Source organism: Orbicella franksi, chromosome 8, assembly GCF_964199315.1.
Source record: "Orbicella franksi chromosome 8, jaOrbFran1.1, whole genome shotgun sequence".
Classification (NCBI taxonomy): domain Eukaryota; kingdom Metazoa; phylum Cnidaria; class Anthozoa; order Scleractinia; family Merulinidae; genus Orbicella; species Orbicella franksi.
In genome coordinates this window covers 16,423,047-16,442,923 of record NC_138152.1, presented here as the reverse complement: position 1 = coordinate 16,442,923, position 19,877 = coordinate 16,423,047, and the positions used below count along the sequence as shown (strand labels likewise).

The 19,877-nt window shown below is 41.1% G+C and overlaps 2 protein-coding genes across 2 annotated transcripts; both read right to left on the bottom strand.

Moving 5' to 3' along the window:
• Positions 1-609: 609 nt before the first annotated feature.
• LOC145494967 (uncharacterized) lies at positions 610-11,359 on the bottom strand. Its single transcript, XM_081474543.1, has 7 exons — positions 10,583-11,359; positions 9,034-9,135; positions 8,306-8,689; positions 6,205-6,615; positions 4,554-4,949; positions 3,728-4,114; positions 610-3,245 (listed from the first exon to the last, which is right to left on the bottom strand). The coding sequence occupies exons 1-7, from the start codon at positions 10,773-10,775 to the stop codon at positions 2,905-2,907; spliced, it is 2,214 nt and encodes a 737-aa protein (XP_081330669.1). The 5' UTR covers positions 10,776-11,359; the 3' UTR covers positions 610-2,904.
• Positions 11,360-13,338: 1,979 nt separating this feature from the next.
• LOC145495422 (uncharacterized) lies at positions 13,339-19,027 on the bottom strand. Its single transcript, XM_081475034.1, has 5 exons — positions 18,747-19,027; positions 17,186-17,296; positions 15,434-16,204; positions 14,544-14,945; positions 13,339-14,169 (listed from the first exon to the last, which is right to left on the bottom strand). Exons 1-5 carry the CDS (start codon positions 18,910-18,912, stop codon positions 13,757-13,759), a joined length of 1,863 nt encoding a protein of 620 aa, XP_081331160.1. The 5' UTR covers positions 18,913-19,027; the 3' UTR covers positions 13,339-13,756.
• Between the last annotated feature and the right edge of the window lie 850 nt (positions 19,028-19,877).

The window sequence follows — 19,877 nt, the reverse complement described above, 5'->3', positions numbered from 1 at the left end:
TGCCCTTGCTGCGGATTTTACTTTGAGCCTATTTCTACTCTTTATAGGCTATAGAATGTCCGTGGCAACTATTGCCATGAGGTTTGAAAACGTTTTTTTCAGACTCTACGATATTTTTCAGGTCGTAAACTATATTTAACACCAAGTGGTAAGTTGACACACTCAGCTATCGTCTCGTAAGTCACTTTTTTGTTCTAACCCCATTTGACGTCATCTGTGATCAATTACTGAACAGGCTAACGACCACATGGAATCTGTTTGTTAGACCCAAAACAAGCCCATATGGCGTAGATTTTGCGCGCGAAATCCCGCCAGTTACCGAGCTATATAAGAGAACGTGAACGGGACTCCTGCGTAGAAGAGGTACTGCGCTGCAAAGACTCGATTTGTAAGTAGGGTGTGTATGGTAGAACATAACGGTTTTGTTTCAGGGACTCTAAGAGAACGTATGTTTTCCTTCGACAGGGTAAACGGATTCGAATCGAAAATTGTACTAGCTATCGTTTTGAACGTAGATAACAGTACTGGACCAAACAACAACAACAATAACAACATAAAAAACAACAAGAGAAATACAAAATTTGAAAAGATGATTTTAAACAAACAAAATCAACTTAAAAAAATAAGAGAACTAAAGATTTACACGCAATGTCTTAAAACGACGTTAAGATTTACGGTAAAAGGTAAAATAGAAGAAGAAGGGGGGACTTATCGGATACGCCTCTTTACATAAATTAAGACGAATTAGTTGCTTACAAGTTTCACAACGGATATAATTCGAGAACGTGCTACAAGATTTTCATTCGAAATATACTAAAATATAAATAATAAAAATAATGTTTGTACAATAAACATTATTTATAAGAGGAAATGTTTAACCAAAATTTAAGTGTTTCAACTCGTTCTCGACAAGTCTGACATGTAAGAAATTATTATGGTTAAATTTATTTATGAAGATATCAGTAGGAATGAATTCGATATTGATCAAAAATAAAAAAAATATATATATTAATTTTTTTTTTCAAACATCTGAGTGGGCCGGATCCTAAATCCTCGAATTTGATCGGCTAATCATACGCACGTGACCGGTCCGGCTTTTTACCATACGGCCCAGGGGCTGGATTTTTTCCCCGCTGCCTAAATTTCGCTCCCAAAAGTTAGCGGTAATCGTCAATCTTTTGCCCTTTTTACGCATCAATCGACGATTAGTCAACGCAAGTTTATCTCTGTTCACTTTAAAATGGCTAGGAAAGTCACTGTAAGTAAATTCAATTGAGTGTTTTGAAGTTGTGAGAGTTTGCTTGGTTGTTTGTAGCTTGACGCTGTAATGGCGCGTAATCCTGTGTTTCTCTCGCCGTATAAAAATTTGAGTCAATTTCAGTCGAGTTTATCTCTCTGATCGTTGCTGTATTCAGGAGAATTTCTGTGGAATACACTTAACGAATTTCCTTGCTTTCCGCTATTCAATTTACGATGGAAAAGTCTGATTTCAAGTAATTTTAAAAGCAACGACTGACAGAAATTGTTCTTGTAGTAAAACTTCAAACTTCGCACGAAATTTCACACCGCATAAACAAATTTTGGAGAATATAACTGGTGCAATAAATGCAACTAACATAAAGTAGTTGGAAAAAAATCTGTTCTTTGATACTTCTTTCTTTGTCTACTATCTGAGTTACTCGCTCGTTGCGAAGAGTTTTTCACAAATCGTTAGTAGACGGCGCGGTAGCCGATTCAATGACAAGAGCTACGTAAAAAAACCTATTTGTAATCTGTAAAACCAATTTAACGCAGGGGAAAAAAAATAAACATGTTATTTGCCGGCTTAGGGTCGGTCCGTATAGTGAAAAACTGTGACCTCGGGCTTGAAAATGCTGCCCTCGGCCTGCGGTCTCGGGCAGCATTTTCAAGACCTCGGTCATAGTTTTTCACTATACGGACCTCCCAGCCGGCAAGTAACATATATACACACAAATACATAAATCTAAAAAAAAAAAAAAAAAAAAAAAAACACCAAAAGACTTCGAGAATAATAACAAACTAAACACGATTTCAGGGAGAAAGGCAAGTAATTTCAGCCAGAAATAATAATTATCAATAATTATCTGTAGTAAGAGTGCGCATGCTCACTAAGAGAAGATGAAGAGAGTTAATCTCTGTTATTCCCAAGGTAAACCTTCTCAAGTTATTCTCGGAACTTACTCTCGAGCTTTCGGAAATTCCTGAAGGGTCTAGAAATGGCCAATCCTATGTGTGAAATCACTTGAGAAGGATTGTCATGGTAATAAAAAGCCAATAGGGGAGATTTTCATCCGATGCAATTGCTATTTCTGTTCATTGGCTGAGAACCCACCACGAGAACTGCAATTAACTGTCTACAGACAATGGCCTGTTCATTCGGAATTCCGTCTAAATGTGGTTTGCTGCAAATAATATTCTGCTCATGCGTAATTAGACCCACGCTCTTGTGTGAAAAATGACAGATCGTTTCCCTGAGCTGTCAGAGAGTGATTTAAATATGAAAAGAAACCCCGAGATCAAATGATAGACCAATTATTAAACTCGGTTATCGCAAAGTATCGTGATTTGTCAGGGTCTTGCAGATCAAGTGTTTGCCTTAGCCTTCGGCTTTGGCAAATAGTTGATTTGCGCGCCATTGAAAATTCGCAATATTTTGCTCAACCTCGTCAGTACTTGTTAATTGGTTTAATTATCTCTCTTTTATACCTGTGAGCCTCTCCTGTTTACACTCTCAAAAGAGCGACGAGAAGGTTTGTGGCAGGAAGCTACATCGGGACACATATTAACCTCTTTAATGTAATCATAGTATAACTCCGACACTAAAAACATAATTTATCGTTTAAGAGGTCGAGTAGTTGGGTTTGCAGTAGATGGAACAGAACGTTATGCTCCAATGCACTCAGTTCCTTGTCTGGCAGAGGGGAATTTGTCACAAGCTATGCTCGTCGGCCACGGGATACCGAATTCCGTTAAGACAGGGAGGCAGCTATTCTTGACTCGATTGCAAAGCTCTCTGCATGGCAGGCGAGGTACATTGCAGGGAGGGGCGTATAGAAAACACAGCAAAAGGGGCAGCTCGGTGGAACAGCCGTAACGTACAAGAGGAGAAAACTGTACAATCTCAGAGGATGCCTCTGCTTGTGTTTGATTGAAGAAGTTGGGAAACAGCGTCATATTGTAGTGTAGACCACGACACATAGGAATGGTCAGGGGTTTACATCTTCCTGCGAACAGTTTAAAAAAGAACAGTACTAATAAACAATGAAGACTACTTTGCTCATAATTTACAAACATTTTTTTTCAATCACTGCCTGTTTGGGGGCCGGAAGAAAATGACTTATATTAGAAGTTTTTCCACGTTCTCGTATATCATAGAATTTTTAGAAAAATAGAACAGTGCTCTTCGCATTTCAGAGTATTTTTCTTTGTTCATATTAGTTTTTAGTTAGTGCTCAAAGCAACTGCGCATTTACTTCGTTTAAACATTTTCTGAGAATCCCAACTGCATGCTTTAGGAACCATGTTCATTCTGCTTGTCAAGAGCAAATGTACTTAAAACCGAAACCAAACCCAGACGTGAATTGACTAAGGCACGGTGTCCCACGCATAGCATCTGTTGTATGGTCTGAAATAAAAATTCCTGATTGCTTGTTTGAGTTATCTAACTACGTTTGTTGTGATTGGCCAAGCGTGATTTGCTTCTTACCGTCTTTCGAAGGAGTCGCCTTGGTAACCGAAGGTGTGGGGGGTCCACCAATACAGCCAGGTTCGTCGGCTTCCCGCCGGAACTTAGAACAAGACACCGGCCATTTGATCCCAAGCTCCCGCATTCTAGGAACACACTGTTTTTTGACGCGACTACAGAGCTCTTTGCAGGGTACGTTGTGCGCATAAGGAATGCAATTTGGTGCGTACAGAGAACAGAGGAAGAGGGTCAACTCTGCTGAGCAATTGGTTTGAATGATTGGATTGTACCTGCGTATTTCAAGGGCAGCTTGATCTTGCGTTTGGTGCTGAAAGTAGTTGGGAACCCAGGTGGTACTGTAATGCAAACCACTGCATGTAGATAGATCCAGAGGTTCACATTTTCCCGCTGCAAAGGAAAGGAATTCAGACACGTTGTTTCAAGAACTGCAGTGAAAATTTGAAGATACCAATCACAAACTGATTTCAATATCTCATTTTGCAGTTTCACCCTCGCCGTTCTCCTTCCTAACCTTTCCCTCAAACCTTGCCTCACCAATCAGTTTTACATAGTTAGGTAAACTCAAGGAATCGAACGAGCCCAAACCACTCATCGATATTCGTCCTCAACGCCAGTTTCTGTTTAATGAAGCGCTCACGACTCGAGTGCTATTACGTCTTCCTGCAATTTACTCTCCTTATATATCTTCTTATCCTTCACCTCGAAGTTAGGCGCAAAAATTTCGTGACGAGCTGGAAGATTGCTGAAATTACTCCATCACAAATTTTGAAGGCTTATACTTGTCTTACTTGCTTTTTAATTTCATTTTGGTCAAACTTCATCTTACCCTTTGTCGGAAGTGGAGGTGGAGTGGTGACGTCAACGGCATTAGGTCTGTCGATACACACATCCTGACCCCCTCCCCAGGGAAATCTATCGCATGCCATGTTGTCTGGCCACTGATAACCATATTGCTGTAATAAAGGAAGGCACCCACGTTGAACTCGAAGACAAAGCTCTCTGCATGGCAGTGGCGGCACGTCTAGAGACGAGCAGAGAGGAGCGTAAAGCGAGCACAGAAAGAAGGCCAAGTCCACTGAACAGTTGACTCGGACCAGCGGGAAGAACTGATGAACTTCGAGCGCAGCCTCTTCCTGAGTCTTGTGTCGGAAATAGTTTGGAAACACCGTCATGTTATACGGAACATTCTTGCATATGGGGATTGAAATAACCTCACATTTGCCTGAAAAAAAAAAAAACAAAACAAAAAACAAAAAAATTAAAATTTTTCAAGTGTGCAACTGCGCCCACGTGCATATTTATAGTCATCATTTCCTATCATCTCTACGGCGCTATTAATAGAGTTCGTAAATGACCCAGTCTCTTCTAGATCTGCATGCCAATACAAAACACCCAGAAGCTTCACTGGTCTGATCAGTGACCGCAGGGGTGGAGAGTTTGCATCGGAGTTGTAAAGGCCATGAGTTCGAATTTTCTCGGGGCCTGATTTTCTTTTCAATCCACGCGCGTTTTGCATTCATTCGAATTAGCTTTTACACTGATGGCAAGATTTTCTTTCGGTTTCAAGCTGTAAATTTTGTAGCGATGACTCAACCATATAGAAATTGGACTCGTGAAGAGATTTTCCGAATTCTTCTCCCGTCGTTACGGAATCTGACAAGATCTGCAGGGGGAGCCACCACAACAAAATCTATAGATTGGAAATTTTTAAATTTTTAAAGTTAAAACTTTTCTTAGTTAATGTTATGTGTCTCTTTTCCCATACGTGGGTTTTGACAACTTGATGGTACATCAATAGAACAACCCGAAGACGATAACTTTTGTCATTCTCGTCATTACTTTCGCGTAATTTACTAAAATTTTACTACAACAATCTAAACGTTAATTCAACAAACATTTTCGCCCACACGCAATTGGTCTAAACGCGTCATGTGACTGAATATTCCTCAGCTAAAACTGGGGAATATCCGAGTGATGTTCCTCAATTTCCAAAACTTCGCGTGTTGTGAAAAATATCTGAAGGTTAATAAACACAATAGCCCCCGTTTGACATTAAAAATATGCTGTGATATTTGTCTGACGTTATCTGTTCCTCAAGCTCACAATCCAAGTTTCCTCGACTTTCACCCACTGAAAACTGTTCGCTTCTCGGAACAGATAACGTCAGACAAATATTCGAGCATATATTCTTGCCAAATGGAGGCTAGTTTTTAATTACTGTAGACCAATATATGTTATTGGACATATTACAGTATGCGTCCAGGTAAATACGGAAAAGAAGACGTAGTAAATGTCAGACGAACTTAGCAATTAAATTTTGGACGTATTAAACAGACGCAGACGTATCTCTCTCACAAAAGTTCTTTTTGGTAAACAAACGAGTTGTGTGCGTCAACGGTCGCCGTTAGTGCTAGAAGCATAATACGTCTGATACGCAATATTATTCGTCCACCAAAGAAAATACGGCCGTTTATCACCTGTTTGTGGCGTCGTAGAGTCTCCCCCAGCTGACTGTCCGTTGTAGCAAGGTTCTTCATCTTCTCTCGGAAAGTTCCTGCATTTCAGATCCGATGGCCATTGAAACCCCTTTGTTTTACTAACATCTCTAATTACTCGCTTGCATTGTGATTTTGCCTCAAGACAGAGCTCTCTGCAGGGTTTGAGGAGACGCTCGGTACCTCGACAGGAGGGTGCGTAAAGTCCACAGAGGAAGCTTGCCAAAAGAGACGAGCATTTTTTAGGAGCCATCTGAAAGATGTCGTCAAACCTCTGGAAGCTAACCGAGGCTTCTTTGTCATTCGTGTGACCGAAGTAGTTTGGGAACTGACTCAACCAGGGTGGTGCAGAATATCTATTGCACTGGTGCGCCATTGGTCGGCATCCCGTTGCTGTGTGAATAGACGTTCAACAAAGAAGGTAAATTTGCTAGTCTCTTTTCGTCATTGCTCTAAACTCAGCAGAGTAACAGAACACACTTTTTAAGAGGTTCTTGTGTGTAACTAGCAAATACTACAACATGTTTGGCACAATGGTTTAATAATGTCTTGAGTGTCAACGTTTACCCAAACCCCATGATTGAAGGTCTAAGTTCATATTTGAAGTGCATAGACTAATTTTGCCAGTGATTTGGTTTGCATTACACTCGTGTTAAGCAGGAATTTATCTCTTAAGTAAAATTCATTTGGTATTTTTATAAAATTTGAGGCAGTTTTCAAACACAACTCTGACTATACTTAAGTTTTGGCGACAACATACTACTAGGCTTGGCTCTCGTGCAACGTTATCGCCGCCATCTTGCAAAACATTAATTAAAGATCTCTAACAAGCCTCTTCTGTTTGTGTCAGCTACATGGCCGCCACGGACGCCACGTGATTTTAATCGCTCGAAATTGTTTGGAAACTAGCTTGCGAACGCAGACGAATTTCCGGCTGTCGCTCGTCCCCGCCGAAAAATAACGTCTGCGAACCCGAGCCAGGAAACGATTGCTGTGACGTGATGACTTTTGTTTCTCCTTGGCCAATCAGATTCCATGATAAAATGAAACTCGAGTGCTCCTCGCAGCGAATACCTCGCGCAGTAGGTCTGGGGCTACTTGAGCTAAACTGTGATTGGCTTAAAATTCCTACGTCAGAGAAATCGTTTCCTGGCTCTGGTTTGCAGACGTTATTTTTCGGCGGAGACGAGCGGCAGCCGGAAATACGTCTGCGTTCGCAGGCTAATTGGAAACCGTCAATTCCAAGGTTTAATACCGCTACTAAGTGGAAAGTAATGGCTGCGAAAGGTTGAAAAATTAATTTAATACCATGGATCATTTTAGTGTGTCTGTTGGTGTACAGCATCCACAGCGCCCGTTTACCTTCCAAACAGACATATTCAGTTATAATATGTTAACCGTCGTCATTCATCTTTTCTCTGAGGCAAAACAGAAACTGGTAAAATTGGAACAAATTTTTTTAATGCACATGCATAGCTATGTTCTGCTAATTAAACCTTTTTAGTGACGTTCACGTTGCCGTCCTCGTTTCGTCATGATTTCCGTAATTTACTTTTATTAGATTTAAAACTCTGAAAAGACAAAGGGAAGCTGTTGGTTTGTCAACAGATGTTAACAAAGGCATATGATATATATGTTACTATCAAATGGCCATAACAGTTGTATTGTATGTCTAATATGCCCTAAGGGGCTCTAGCCTATAAAACTGTCGGGGCCGCTCGTGAAAAATGTTAGAAAGAATCCCTTAAAGGCCCCAGAATCTCGTTTTGTGCTTCTCGGTAAAATTTATTTTCCTTATTAGAGGTACCAATTCTGAAACATTCAACTTATTTCTTTCCCCTCTAAGAGGTACAGCGAGCAGAATCCTAGAATACTCGTCATTTTGAAAAGGGAAGTCACCCTGGGTTTCCGTTTGACCCTAATTTACTGCTAAAGGGACCAGTGACGTTTGCCTCACTCTTTCGTAGAGTCGCGCTAACCCAAAGTAAATGCTAACCCAAAGTAAATTATCATCGGATAAAGCTAGTAGCAAAGAGGGCTTCAAAATTCTCTTATAGCGCATGCTCATTCATTCTGGTCTCACCTGGGCGAGGTGTGTTCTTTACTTCCTGCCACGATCCATTGAAACAGTTGGAGACTCCCTCTTTTGGCAAATGCTTGCATCTCATCATGGCCTGATCTGACATGATGTCGAACTTCTTTAGTAGTTCCTTACAGCTCTTTGTTGCGCTCTTACAAAGCCCCTTACACGGAGGAATGGGCTTCTGAGTCCCGTTACAGGGAGGTGCCAAAACGGAGCACAGAAAAGGTTCCATAGAAGAAGAGCATCCAACCTTAACAAGTGGAGCAAGCTTGCTAGCGACCGACATAGCTTCGTCTTGGGTCTGGTGATTCATGAGGTTTGGAAACTGTACTGAGCTATACGGCATGTTTTTACACATTGGGATCCTGATTGGCTCACACTGACCTGTCAAGTGGAGTTAATTACTTACAACAATGAAGATAATAGAAAGACGTGCGTGACACCATAATCTCCAAATGAGGCTTTAGACAAACTTTAATTCAAACACTCAAGCACCCTGTAATTACACGTGCTTCTTAATGAGGTAAGCTAGAAATTCCGTCACCATCTTCTATTTTTCACATCTTAAAATGTGATACAAAGGTTCATGGTTTATCAAGCGGGAGTTGTTCCTTGTTGAATCGTCAATTTGTTCAAACCCGGTACCCTGTCACTTTTCGCCTGCATTACCAACTTATCACAAACATTGCGTGACGTTTCATTAGTGTTTTATGCCCAGAGACTCATACCTCTTGCAGTTCTCGAGAGCCGTACGTGTCTTCCTTTGGCCATCTTTCCCCGTTGAGCAGGCGTGGACACGCGTGCTTGGTTATCAACGTCCGTGACGTCATCTGAAGAGACATAAACAACCGTTAATTATTGCCTGAGATAATCTCAGTGTATCTCGGGAGAAAAGGGACCCAAATATACGGTCAGAAAAGAATCGATAATTATAGGCACCCTGGTGGCAAACATCGTTCTTGTTCGCAAAATTTCTTTTCTTGGCAGAACTACAGAAAGCGTGCAATGTGTTTTTATCTTTTTTTTTAATCATTTTTTTTTTCACTTTAATTTTTTCACTTAGTCGTTGTAGGGGCAGCGTACTTCTATATGTACAGGTACAAGCTGGTAGTCACCCCGGGTAGTCACTGATTCTAACTAGACTTCTGTGAAAAAAATACCCTTGGTAACTTGTGAATTCGTTGTAAAAGCTATTCAGTGGGAAAGTGTTATCTAAGGTTTACAACAATGTCAACATATCGGAAAAATACTGTAGGAATCGAGACGCGACCTAACGTGTCTGTAAACGCATCAGGTAAAAATGTTTTATTTTTCTCCTCTTTCTTATTGATGTGGTACAGCGTAATCTTCCTGGGATCATCTTAACTTGTTGTATAACACAAGGCTTGGGATCTCGGGGCATATCCCTACGAAACACTTTTTTGCAGGGTTTATACCAGAGGTTCGATCTCCTGTTTCAAGATTGGGTTTCGGGCGTTTCAGCTTTTAACAGGATGTGCCACATTCTGGTCGGAAGCAGGGAGGACATTGCGAGGCCTCGAGGAGTTTTGTTTGAAAAGCAAGGTCACAGAGCAACTGACACCTTTAGTACGCACACCATCCTCCTTCTTTTTGAGAAATCGAGCCACACATACTCCTTTTCTCGGGCGGAAAAGGTAACGATCGTGTTCTGTGCTATCCCACGCAGCGAAACAGTTGTGCAATCAGTGTCTTTCGATCTCCACGACGTCTGACGTCTCAAAGGAAACCCTTGAAAAAAGTCTTTTCCACGCCTTTCTTCTACATTATATAAAAGCCTTGAATACAACAGCTGTAAAACAACATCTGCTTCATCATCGACAAAGCTCGTTGTCGCCGCTTGTTGGCGGCTCACATTTGATTGAAAAATAGAAAACAGAAAATCTCTGCAGCAACCAAGAAGTTCCAGAAGTTCAGACGATGACAAACGCGGAAACTATTATTACTGCGTTTGAGCGCGCAATATCGGATTACCATGTCACCTATTTTAGCCCACCAAGGAATATCGTAAATAATTATCATCAAATTCGAGCATGATCATGACATTTTCTCTTTTAATTTGCATCCTTTAATTCAGGAGAAATCCACAATAGATGAACAATTGTGGGACTGAAATATTAATGAATCGAAGTACACTAGATATTAAACAGAATCATAACAGCCGAGGAGTCACCATGTGAGAAATCATTTTGCCGCTTTGTCGAGTTATGTCTGTTGTGATGAGTTTTTCTTAAGACCAACCAATATTAGATATGTTACCTTGTAATGGCTTCAGTTCTTCGACTGTGCCTCTCAAATTCCTGATTTCTTCTTGCATGAAGATGACACCAGCGATCAGGACTACATTAGCCCCGACCAAGAAAACAATGACGCCGATCACTAATCGTCGTCTGTATACAGGCTCACTCTGCTTGGTCGTCTGTGGCTCTGACAGAGGAGCTGGTGAAGACATCGCGCAGATTATCTTAGACTTTTCGGGCAAAGCAGCGATCGTATTTGATCCGTGTGTTAAGCTGTTCTAAAGCTTAATGCGTCATAAGAATGGCTAATATTTAGCGCGGTCGACTCAACAGACAGCTCTTGTTACAACTTGTCGTCACCATCTTTATGTGACAGGATAGTGATGTAATCCTTTGCACGCATATTTAGCTACGCTCGGTTTGCTTTACTAAAATGTAGTTGCCTCGCGAAACACTGTCAACTATACAACTCGCCGCAAGTCATGGTCCTCTCGGTGCGAAACAGAGCGATATAGTGGTGGAAAACGAAATTTGAGAAAGTATGGTCTAGTATGCAATGTCACGTACAAGCGCGAATAATGTTATGTAATGAAAATTTACAACAATAACAAATTTGTCTTAATTACGGGTTGGAAAGGTGTGTTTGAGTTTGAGGTTAAGTGCCCATGGTTTTAGTAGCAAAGACTGCAAATTAGGTGGTAGAGTGAGGCAGAGCGCTAATCGAGTAAGCGAGTGCTTATCTCTCCGACGACCTCTCCGACTAAACGCAATGCGCGCTTGTATGTCTTGAACACTATTTTTTATATAAAAACGTCTAATTTTCAGAATTTGGAGCTCAGGCTGAACGTTCTTACATTTTTTGGCGATTTGAGGCTGAAAACGTTCTTAAGATGTTCTTAAATTTACATGGTATAATTTGTATCACCTGATGACTTTGATGATGTCGAAGTTACTTTGGAACAGTTGTAAATAAGAAATGCTGATTATTACAGACCGAGCCATGCGTGTCATGCAATGGGAAACCATTGTTAGTGTTATACAAAACATGCCCTAGGTATTTGGATTAATTGACATTTTTTGTTGTTGTTGCTTTTGTTTCATGCTTGTCATTTAATATACAGATTAGCAAAATAAAAATGTTCTTAGTCGACTCTCAGTCTGAATTGGTCTTAATGAGTTCTTAAAATTGTGATTAATCTCAGCCTCAGCATTCTTGTAAAAAAGGTTCTTAGATTAAAAACGAGTGTATGTCTCTCTATGCGCTCTGCTCCGCTAAACCACCCATTCTGAAGGCTACAGTAGTATGAAACGACTCGGTCACGACTCGTGACCCAAACTTTTCTCGTGTTCTATAATTTCCGTGCATATGTGACCAAATAGATTCCATGCTGCCGTGCGTCTGTTTAGTAATTGATCACAGATGACGTCAAAATGTGGTAAGAACCAATGAAAAAACTTGGCACATGATGCGATAGCCGAGTGTATCACTGATGTTCTGCCACATTTTGACGTTTCCTGTGATCCATTACTGAACAGTAGCACGGCAATTTCGAATCTATTTGTTTTAAATAATAAAAACAAAAAACAAAAAAAAATTAACGTGCGCCGGTAGTTTTCAGGACTTTTGACGTTCCTGCGCGACAACAAGGTATGCTGGGCCTCATGGGTATAAAATGAGGAGGAGTATTTCTAAGTAAGTAAGTAAACTTTATTCAGGCACATATCACAAAATTGAGCACGATAGTTCTTTGAAATGTAAATGTGCATTTAAAATATTTTACCTCACTACATGAAATTTTAATTCGCGACATGTTTTTTTTTCGCGATTTTGAGGTGCGCGTGTTTTGCGACGCTTAAATTCCGGATTTTGCGAAAACTTTGTATTTTGAACCGCTTTAACTTCTCGTTTTCGAGTAACACACAATTTGCTTAGCACTGAACGTTACTTGAACAAGTCCTCGAATTTAGTAAATTGACTTTATCAAAGGTACAATAACGCGGTCAAAATTAACAAAAACGCAATGGCTGGACTATATGTTAACGGTAACATAACGTAAGTCACTTAACTTTGGCGACACTTATTGTTGTATCACTCTAATTTCGCGATTGTTTTTAAATCGCGAAATTTGCGAAATTAACATGTCGCGAAAATTTCATGTGATAAGGTACTTCCCCTGGAAGGGATCTAGTCCATTACATGACCCCCGGCCCCAGTTTTAATTTCGCCGGTACTCATTTATACACCTGGGTGGAGAGAGTCACTGTGAGAGGAAAGTGACTTGCCCAAGAACACAACGCAACGTCCCCAGCCAGGGCTCGAACTCCGACTGCTCGATCCGGAGACGAGCGCACTAACCATAAGGGAACACCACCGCGCCTCCCACACTAAGATTAAAAGCGAGCTAAAAATACTGGTCGTCACGATTGTCCGTACGTTCGTACGACATTTGCACTGCGCGTGCGCGAGGCGACCCCTATACCTTGAAAAATGAGTAGCACCATAACTATCTTTGATATTGCACATCCATGTTATGAGCAATTGACAGCTGTCAAAACAAGGTATCCGCTGACCGGTATTACGTGAGCATATCGTAGGCTCAGGTTTCTAGCTCAGTGTTTTTTGAAGTTGACCGCTTTCCAGGTAAACTTGGATCGTAGGCTCAAGCAAGATTATTACTCTGGATGAGAGAGAGAGAGAGAGAGAGAGAGAGAGAGAGAGAGAGAGAGAGAGAGAGAGAGAGAGAGAGAGAGAGGGAGGGAGGGGGGGGGGGGAGGGGGTCGTACAAAGGCAAAATTTCGGCGCGAATTAACCCCTGGCCCATTGTTGACCTTTTTTGAGTCTCTGGTTAAGAAAAACAAATCATTTTTTCCTTTATATGGTTAACTTATTGCAATCAGGAGTTCCGCTTTCAGGGTCGGCTAATAAATCTATATATTATATTGCAGAACAAATGCTACTGCCACCAGTATAGAGGCGGCAAAATGGACAAGGAGTATATGCCTATAGCTTAATTTAGCTTTCTCATGTGTCCTGAAACAGTCCTATAAAAAGAGTTAAGACCCGTGCAATTTACTATATTCCATGCTTAACTAGACAGAAGGAAATAAAAATGACGCAAAATCGCATGCTCAGTTTTGAATTGTGCTAACTCAGCAAACTCAACGGAATTCAATTACGTTTCCACTATTGAACTTAACAGTACTCTGGTGGGATTGGAATTGTAGTAGGAGTAACATAGTGTTGTGATGCCCCAATACAGTCAGCTTCATTCCCTGCAGTTGGTAATTTATTACAAGCCATATTTTCCGGCCAAGAATAACCGTGTTTTTGCAGTTGATGGAGGCAGCTATTTCGAACTCGATCGCAAAGCTCTCTGCAAGGCTTGCGTGGTACTCCGCAGGGAGGGGCGTGCAGGGAACCCACAAAGAGGGGCAGCTCCGGTGAGCAATCATTCCAAAGTGAGTTGCCATGAGGCGAGTACTGAAAGAACGGGTGAATGTTAGAGGCTGCCTCTTGTTGTGTTCGATGGTTGAAGGTGTTGGGAACCAACGTCATATTGTAGTGCAGACTGCTGCACACGGCAATGGTCAGAGGCTCACATCGCCCTGCAAAAAGTAAAGAAAGTATCAGTAAAGAACGTGTCCGCAAATTAAAATTTGAAAAAAGAAATGTTTTCAACGAGGCGTAGCCAAAGCTGTGATCAGTTGTCCGCAAGTCGCACAAGCCTGTTCCTTATAAGTTATGTCTTGTGTACCAAGTACCTGTTAAGACACGAAAAACTAGTCGGAACCAGTTTTCCAGTGTTCCTTGCAACTTTCCCTGAAATTATTACCTCTGTACTATTTTCCTAATAATACCAAAACCAATTCCCGACAACACAAAAATTAGGCTTAGGAAACTGTTCTCAGTTTTCCACGAACAACACAGCAATGTGAGTCCATACATGTTTAATCTACTGCCCCATCAAACGTAACCTCACCTGTAGCGGGACCTGAAGCCGGTGTAACAGTGACTTGGGATCTATTCTGGGGCCTATCGATACACACTTCCTCACCCCCACGAGGGAACCTTTCGCAATTCAGGCTCTCTGGCCACCGTGAGTGATATAAGTAGTCTAACGCAGGTAAAATTCCTCGCTGAACTCGAAGGCAGAGCTCTCGGCATGGTAGTAGGGAAGTGTCCAGAATCGTACAGGGAGGAGCGTAAAGCGAGCACAAAAAGAACGATAAGTCCGCTGAACACTCCCTCTCCACCAGCGGCCACCATCGATGAACTTCGATCGAAGCCTCATTTTGCGTCTTGTGCTGGAATACGTTTGGGAACACTGTCGTGCTGTATGGGACATTCTTGCATAGGGGAATCGACAACACCTGGCACTTTCCTGAAATGAGACAGAAATCCATACTATAGCTCGACGTATGTAGCACTTGACTAAGAGTTATCTCTTTCAACAGACGTTTGTAAGCCTCGACAATGTCCTTGTAAGATAACAAAATCAACATTTATTTGTACCACACGAAAAAAGAAAACTGCACATTTTTCTCTCTCAAAGCCGAAGCAATATGCAAACGAGAAGGAGAAAAAAGATTCTTATATTAATTCGGATTGTTTGTTTAGAGCCTTGCTTCTCTCCGCGAAAGAAACGGCGACTCAAATTGGATGTTTCTGTTTGAGATGGGAATGTTTTTTTCTGCCTGAGGCAAATCCGCTTAAGTTAAATTCTGTCTATTTTCCGAAGAGCAAAGTTTATCAAGACAGATAAACGCGAGAAATTTAAACTGGCATGAGCCAAGAAGCACACAAATGATTCTTGAATTTGGAAAAGAATCAGGTCTGTGAGCGTAGACTAAAAATTTTAGCATTTTTTACCTGTTTGTGATAACCTGGTCTCTTCTCCAGTTAACGGTCCGCTGTAGCAGGGTGCCTCGTGTTTTCTTGGAAATTGAATACATTTGTGATCGGCTGGCCATTGAAAGCCAAGGTGGTCAATGATACGCTTGCATTGTGATTTAGCCTGTAGGCACAACTCTCTGCAAGGTGGTAACGGCAGGGCGGTCGTCCTACAGGGAGGTGTGTAAAGCCTGCATAGGAAATGCGACAACAGAAACGAGCAGTCGTCACCAGGAAAAGCAATCTGAAAGATTCGATCAAAATGCCCAAAGCCAGCGCGAGCCTCCTTTCCGCTCATGTGACCGAAGTAGTTTGGAAACTGGACGCGGTGGGGTGGTGGAAGGTGATTCGCGCATGGGTGATTTTGTAGCTCTTGACATGGTGAGACTCTTTGAACAGATAATTGATTCAAGCACTTTGACGGGCCCTCCTTTGGTAAACGCCAGCACCGCATGGCAGATGGCAATGTGATCTTGTGCTTGGTTAGAAGATGCCTACAACTTCTGACAGCTTTAAGGCACAGCTCCTGGCAGGGAGGAGTAGTCTTCCGGTACCCATCACAAGGAGGTGCCAAAACGGAACAGAGAAAAGGTCGGAAGAGAGGAGAGCACTTACTAAACACAACTGCTCTAAAATCCTCCACGACCGCAATGGCTTTGTACTGAGTTCGGTGATTTAGGAAGTTTGGAAACTGAGTTAAGTTGTACGGCATATTTTGACATAATGGGATCCTTATTCGTTGACATTGGCCTGCCAAGTTAAAAAAAAACAAACAAAAAACAACAACAATGTCACTGTGTGCGTGCTAAATGCTTAGAGAAACGTTGAATAAAAGTCATCTGGTACAAAAGGTAATTTATTATATTCGAATTCCTTTAGTTATATCTTTTTTTACGGTAAAACCAGTGACAAATTGGGTAATGTGTCGAAAACAAATAGCTTGGGCTCAGTTCAAACGTCGAACTTTTCATGAGCCGAATCTAATAGCCCCAATTTAGTACATGACGAGATAGACGTTTTTATCAATCAAGTTCGTCATGTGTTATTCTGGTCGATCCGAGAATTAAGTTCGACATGGCCAGTCGGTCAGTTCGACTACGGAGCGACTCCGATTTAAACTTTTCAGCTCTTTTCATGTACCGAACCTAACGCATAAATTATTATAACGTATTTTACAAGCAGTTCAAACTCTGACTGAAAATCGCTGACATTTGGATGTGATTTGCTTCAAATGAAATAAAGTTCGGTGAATTAAGTTCGACGTCTGAATCAACAGGCGTACTTTTGATAATTTGGGTCGGTCCAAATCTGAATTAGGTTCGGCTCATGAAAAGTTCGACGTCTGAACTGGGCCTACAACAGAGTTTATTTACCTTTGTCTCTTTACCTTGCTTCAAGTAACTCAGACCAGTGACAGTTATCGGAAGAGACGTCAGAGCATATCTAGAAAAAGGTGTTGATTCACGGATGCCTATTTTCTTCAAGTCTGCCCTTTCCAATCTGTGTTATATTTTATGACGTTTCCGTTGATTTGAAGTCCGTTCCTTTGGCCTGGTAGACTATGTTTTAAAATATCTTTTAAAGCTAAATCATCTACAATAATTCAAAACTGCAATTTGGCTTTGACACAGTGCGATGTAATTAACGTCTTATTAAAAGGCAGTTATTATTGTTAATAAAATCACGGCTGGAAAACTTCCATCTAAAGTCACACTCTGCAAATTTTCTTACTTTGTTTTGTTCGCCCCAAGTGTCTTCCTTTGTTCATCTCTCCGCGCGCGGGTCCGCGCTCAGCCATAGACCTGGAAACTCTTGTTTTGTTATCACCCGTGGTGACGTGATCTAAAAGATAAACACAAGCAGTCTCGGTTTTAATAATTTCCGTGCAGACTTGAGAGCATAAATGCATTAACACCTGTCGAGTTTCCGATTTGATTGACATGAGTTACGGTTCCAGGCCTGTAAGATAGAGGTAAAGAGGGTGGGTAGAGATGTAAATACTTTTTGTTCGGTGTTGGAGGTAATTTGAAAGGTAATTTCCCGAGCAGGGTCTCGGGTCTCAGATGAACATTCAAATACAGTGGAAAAACTGGAAGCTTGTTACTAAGATGTACATCATCGCGAGAATTGGCATCTGTCATGCGTTTCACTAAAACGATTTCCGTTGATAAAATTTATTATGCTCTCTAGCTGTCGGAGTTGAGAGCATAAACATGTCAACACTTGTTCTTTTCTTGATTGATTTTCCATCTGGTTGTTCCAAGGGGGTAAGGGAGAACGAATGGTCAGGGTACTCAATATAACGCATGCTTCTGGTAACGTCAAACTGGAACAGGATATCATGGGTCAGGAAAACGGCGACCATTCTGGAACAAACTTAATTAATATGAATGGAAACTCGAAGAAGGAAGGTAGTTTTGCTGTGGACCCCCGGAATAAGTGTAAATTGGAATTTTCAATGATTTCTTTCATGTTGCATTCCATTCCGGTTTATCTTTGTGTCTGGCTACTTTACTGATGTTTAACTTGACAATCTAATTCAAATTAGCTCTACTTCCCGAAATAAGAGTAAAATGAAATTTTATTTTCCTTGAATTCCACTGTTTGCCGTAGCATCGTCCGCAGGACAGGGAAATCATGAAAGCTCTTATACAAGGGCTGGCGAATGGCCCTTCAAAAACCATGGATCTGCCAACATTTTCGTCGAAATTCACGGGTCTCGCGCTCTCGTTTTCTTTTTAGCGGTTATGTGCGTCTCGCAGTCTCGATTTCTCACGAAGTTGTCTCGCATTCTCAATTTTTCACAAATTCTTGAAGTACTAATTTTTTTTTTATAAATGATGTCTTAACGTCTAAGAATCTGAACGTCTCGCGCTCGCACTTAAAACACTTGAAGTCTCGGTCTCGCGGTTGAAGAAGTCAAACTGATGTCTCAGGCTCGCAAAGGAAAACGTTGGTCTGGCCTTCTCGCAAAGTTTAGCTTTACCATTCACCACTCCTTACACATGCAATTTCTTCGTTTCTATTCTAAGAACCACCAGCTAACCTAAAATACCATTATACTGCATTGTACAGTAAGTTCAAAAAATAACTTAAAGAAAACCGTGCTAAATCAAACGGCAAAGCAACAAAAGGAGGCCCTAGCAATGCAGGCCACTGCAAAAACGTGAGAAACTTCAAATGAGTCATATTTTGAGCAGCCTGCGAATGCAGGCAAGGGATACTGCATATCGCAGGATTACAAACCCTATAGTCCAGTGATAAGTTTTAAAGAAAAGCAACACATAACTACCTTGTAATGGCTTCAATTCTGCGACCTTGCCTCTCAAACTTGTGATCTCTTCTTGCATGGAGATGACACCAGCAATCAGAACTACACCAGCACCGGCAAGGAAAAGAATCACGGCAATTAACAGTCGTCTACCTCTAGATTCTGTCTTGCTTGAGCTCTCCTTCATTATGGCAGCTGCAGATATCAGATTAGGCTTTTGAACGACTTGTTCCACAAGCGAGGCGTGTTTCACTTGTATTGTGTCGACTGCTCAATAGCCCTGAAGTAGCTGAGGGGTTATATTTCTGTTTCACAAAGTCTGGAACAGAGACTTAAATCTGTCTGATTTTGGACAAAATATCAATTTACCGGAATCCAGCCAGAACAGAAAGTGTTTGTTCTGGCATAGGCATATCTTATCTTTTGGCAAAATATCCATTCATAAATATGTGTTAAAAGATTTGAAAAACGAAAATTGTCTCGGAAAACATAATAGGAGTAGGGTGTCTTTTTACAACATCTCATTTTGATTAGGGTAGTTATATATTGTCGCACACGTTTATTACACGTATCAAATAAATCTTTCCTCAGAAATTTGTTCCATCCAAACGTAGATTGAACACGGTAACTGAAAATAACAAAATTACAAACACGGGAATGAACACAAAATAACTAACAACGACCGAACATGAAGAATGCAGAAAAACGACAATGCGAAATAAACGAGGAAACTTACAAGACGAATGTGACGAACCCCAAAACCAAAGACGAACTGTAAAGCTGTAGCAAATCCAGACAAGACGTTTACAGAAACTAAAACCGCTACTGACTAAATAAATTACGCGTGAACCGAACATATTGAGTATGCAAATGAACATAACACCACAAAAGGCCACAAAACAAAGGAAACTAATTACGCGAAAACTTGACACCAAACACGAAGCTATGACATTGGGGGTGGGGGGGGGGGGGAACTCCCTTATATGAGCTAGACAGGTATGTGCGGCCACAAAGGGTATGGCTTTTCAGCCGTTTTGGTCATAAAATAGGGTATCGAATTTAGCCTATTTTGGCCATTTTGGTCAAAAATAGAGTACGGCTTTTGCACTCTAGCCTTGATATGGGTATGTTTTTAAGAAGAAGCCACTTTTT

What these genes read in the sequence shown, in the direction of transcription:
- LOC145494967 (XM_081474543.1), bottom strand. Translation starts at nt 10,775, where the DNA reads ATGTCTTCACCAGCTCCTCTGTCAGAGCCACAGACGACCAAGCAGAGT. An exon ending in CTCTACGACGCCACAAACAG is followed by an intron (nt 4,950 to 6,204) that starts GTGATAAACGGC and finishes TTTTTTTTTCAG; the next exon opens with GCAAATGTGAGGTTATTTCA. An exon ending in ACCTCCACTTCCGACAAAGG is followed by an intron (nt 4,115 to 4,553) that starts GTAAGATGAAGT and finishes TTTCCTTTGCAG; the next exon opens with CGGGAAAATGTGAACCTCTG.
- LOC145495422 (XM_081475034.1), bottom strand. Translation starts at nt 18,912, where the DNA reads ATGAAGGAGAGCTCAAGCAAGACAGAATCTAGAGGTAGACGACTGTTA. An exon ending in AGAATTGAAGCCATTACAAG is followed by an intron (nt 17,297 to 18,746) that starts GTAGTTATGTGT and finishes TTTATCTTTTAG; the next exon opens with ATCACGTCACCACGGGTGAT. An exon ending in GACCAGGTTATCACAAACAG is followed by an intron (nt 14,946 to 15,433) that starts GTAAAAAATGCT and finishes GTCTCATTTCAG; the next exon opens with GAAAGTGCCAGGTGTTGTCG.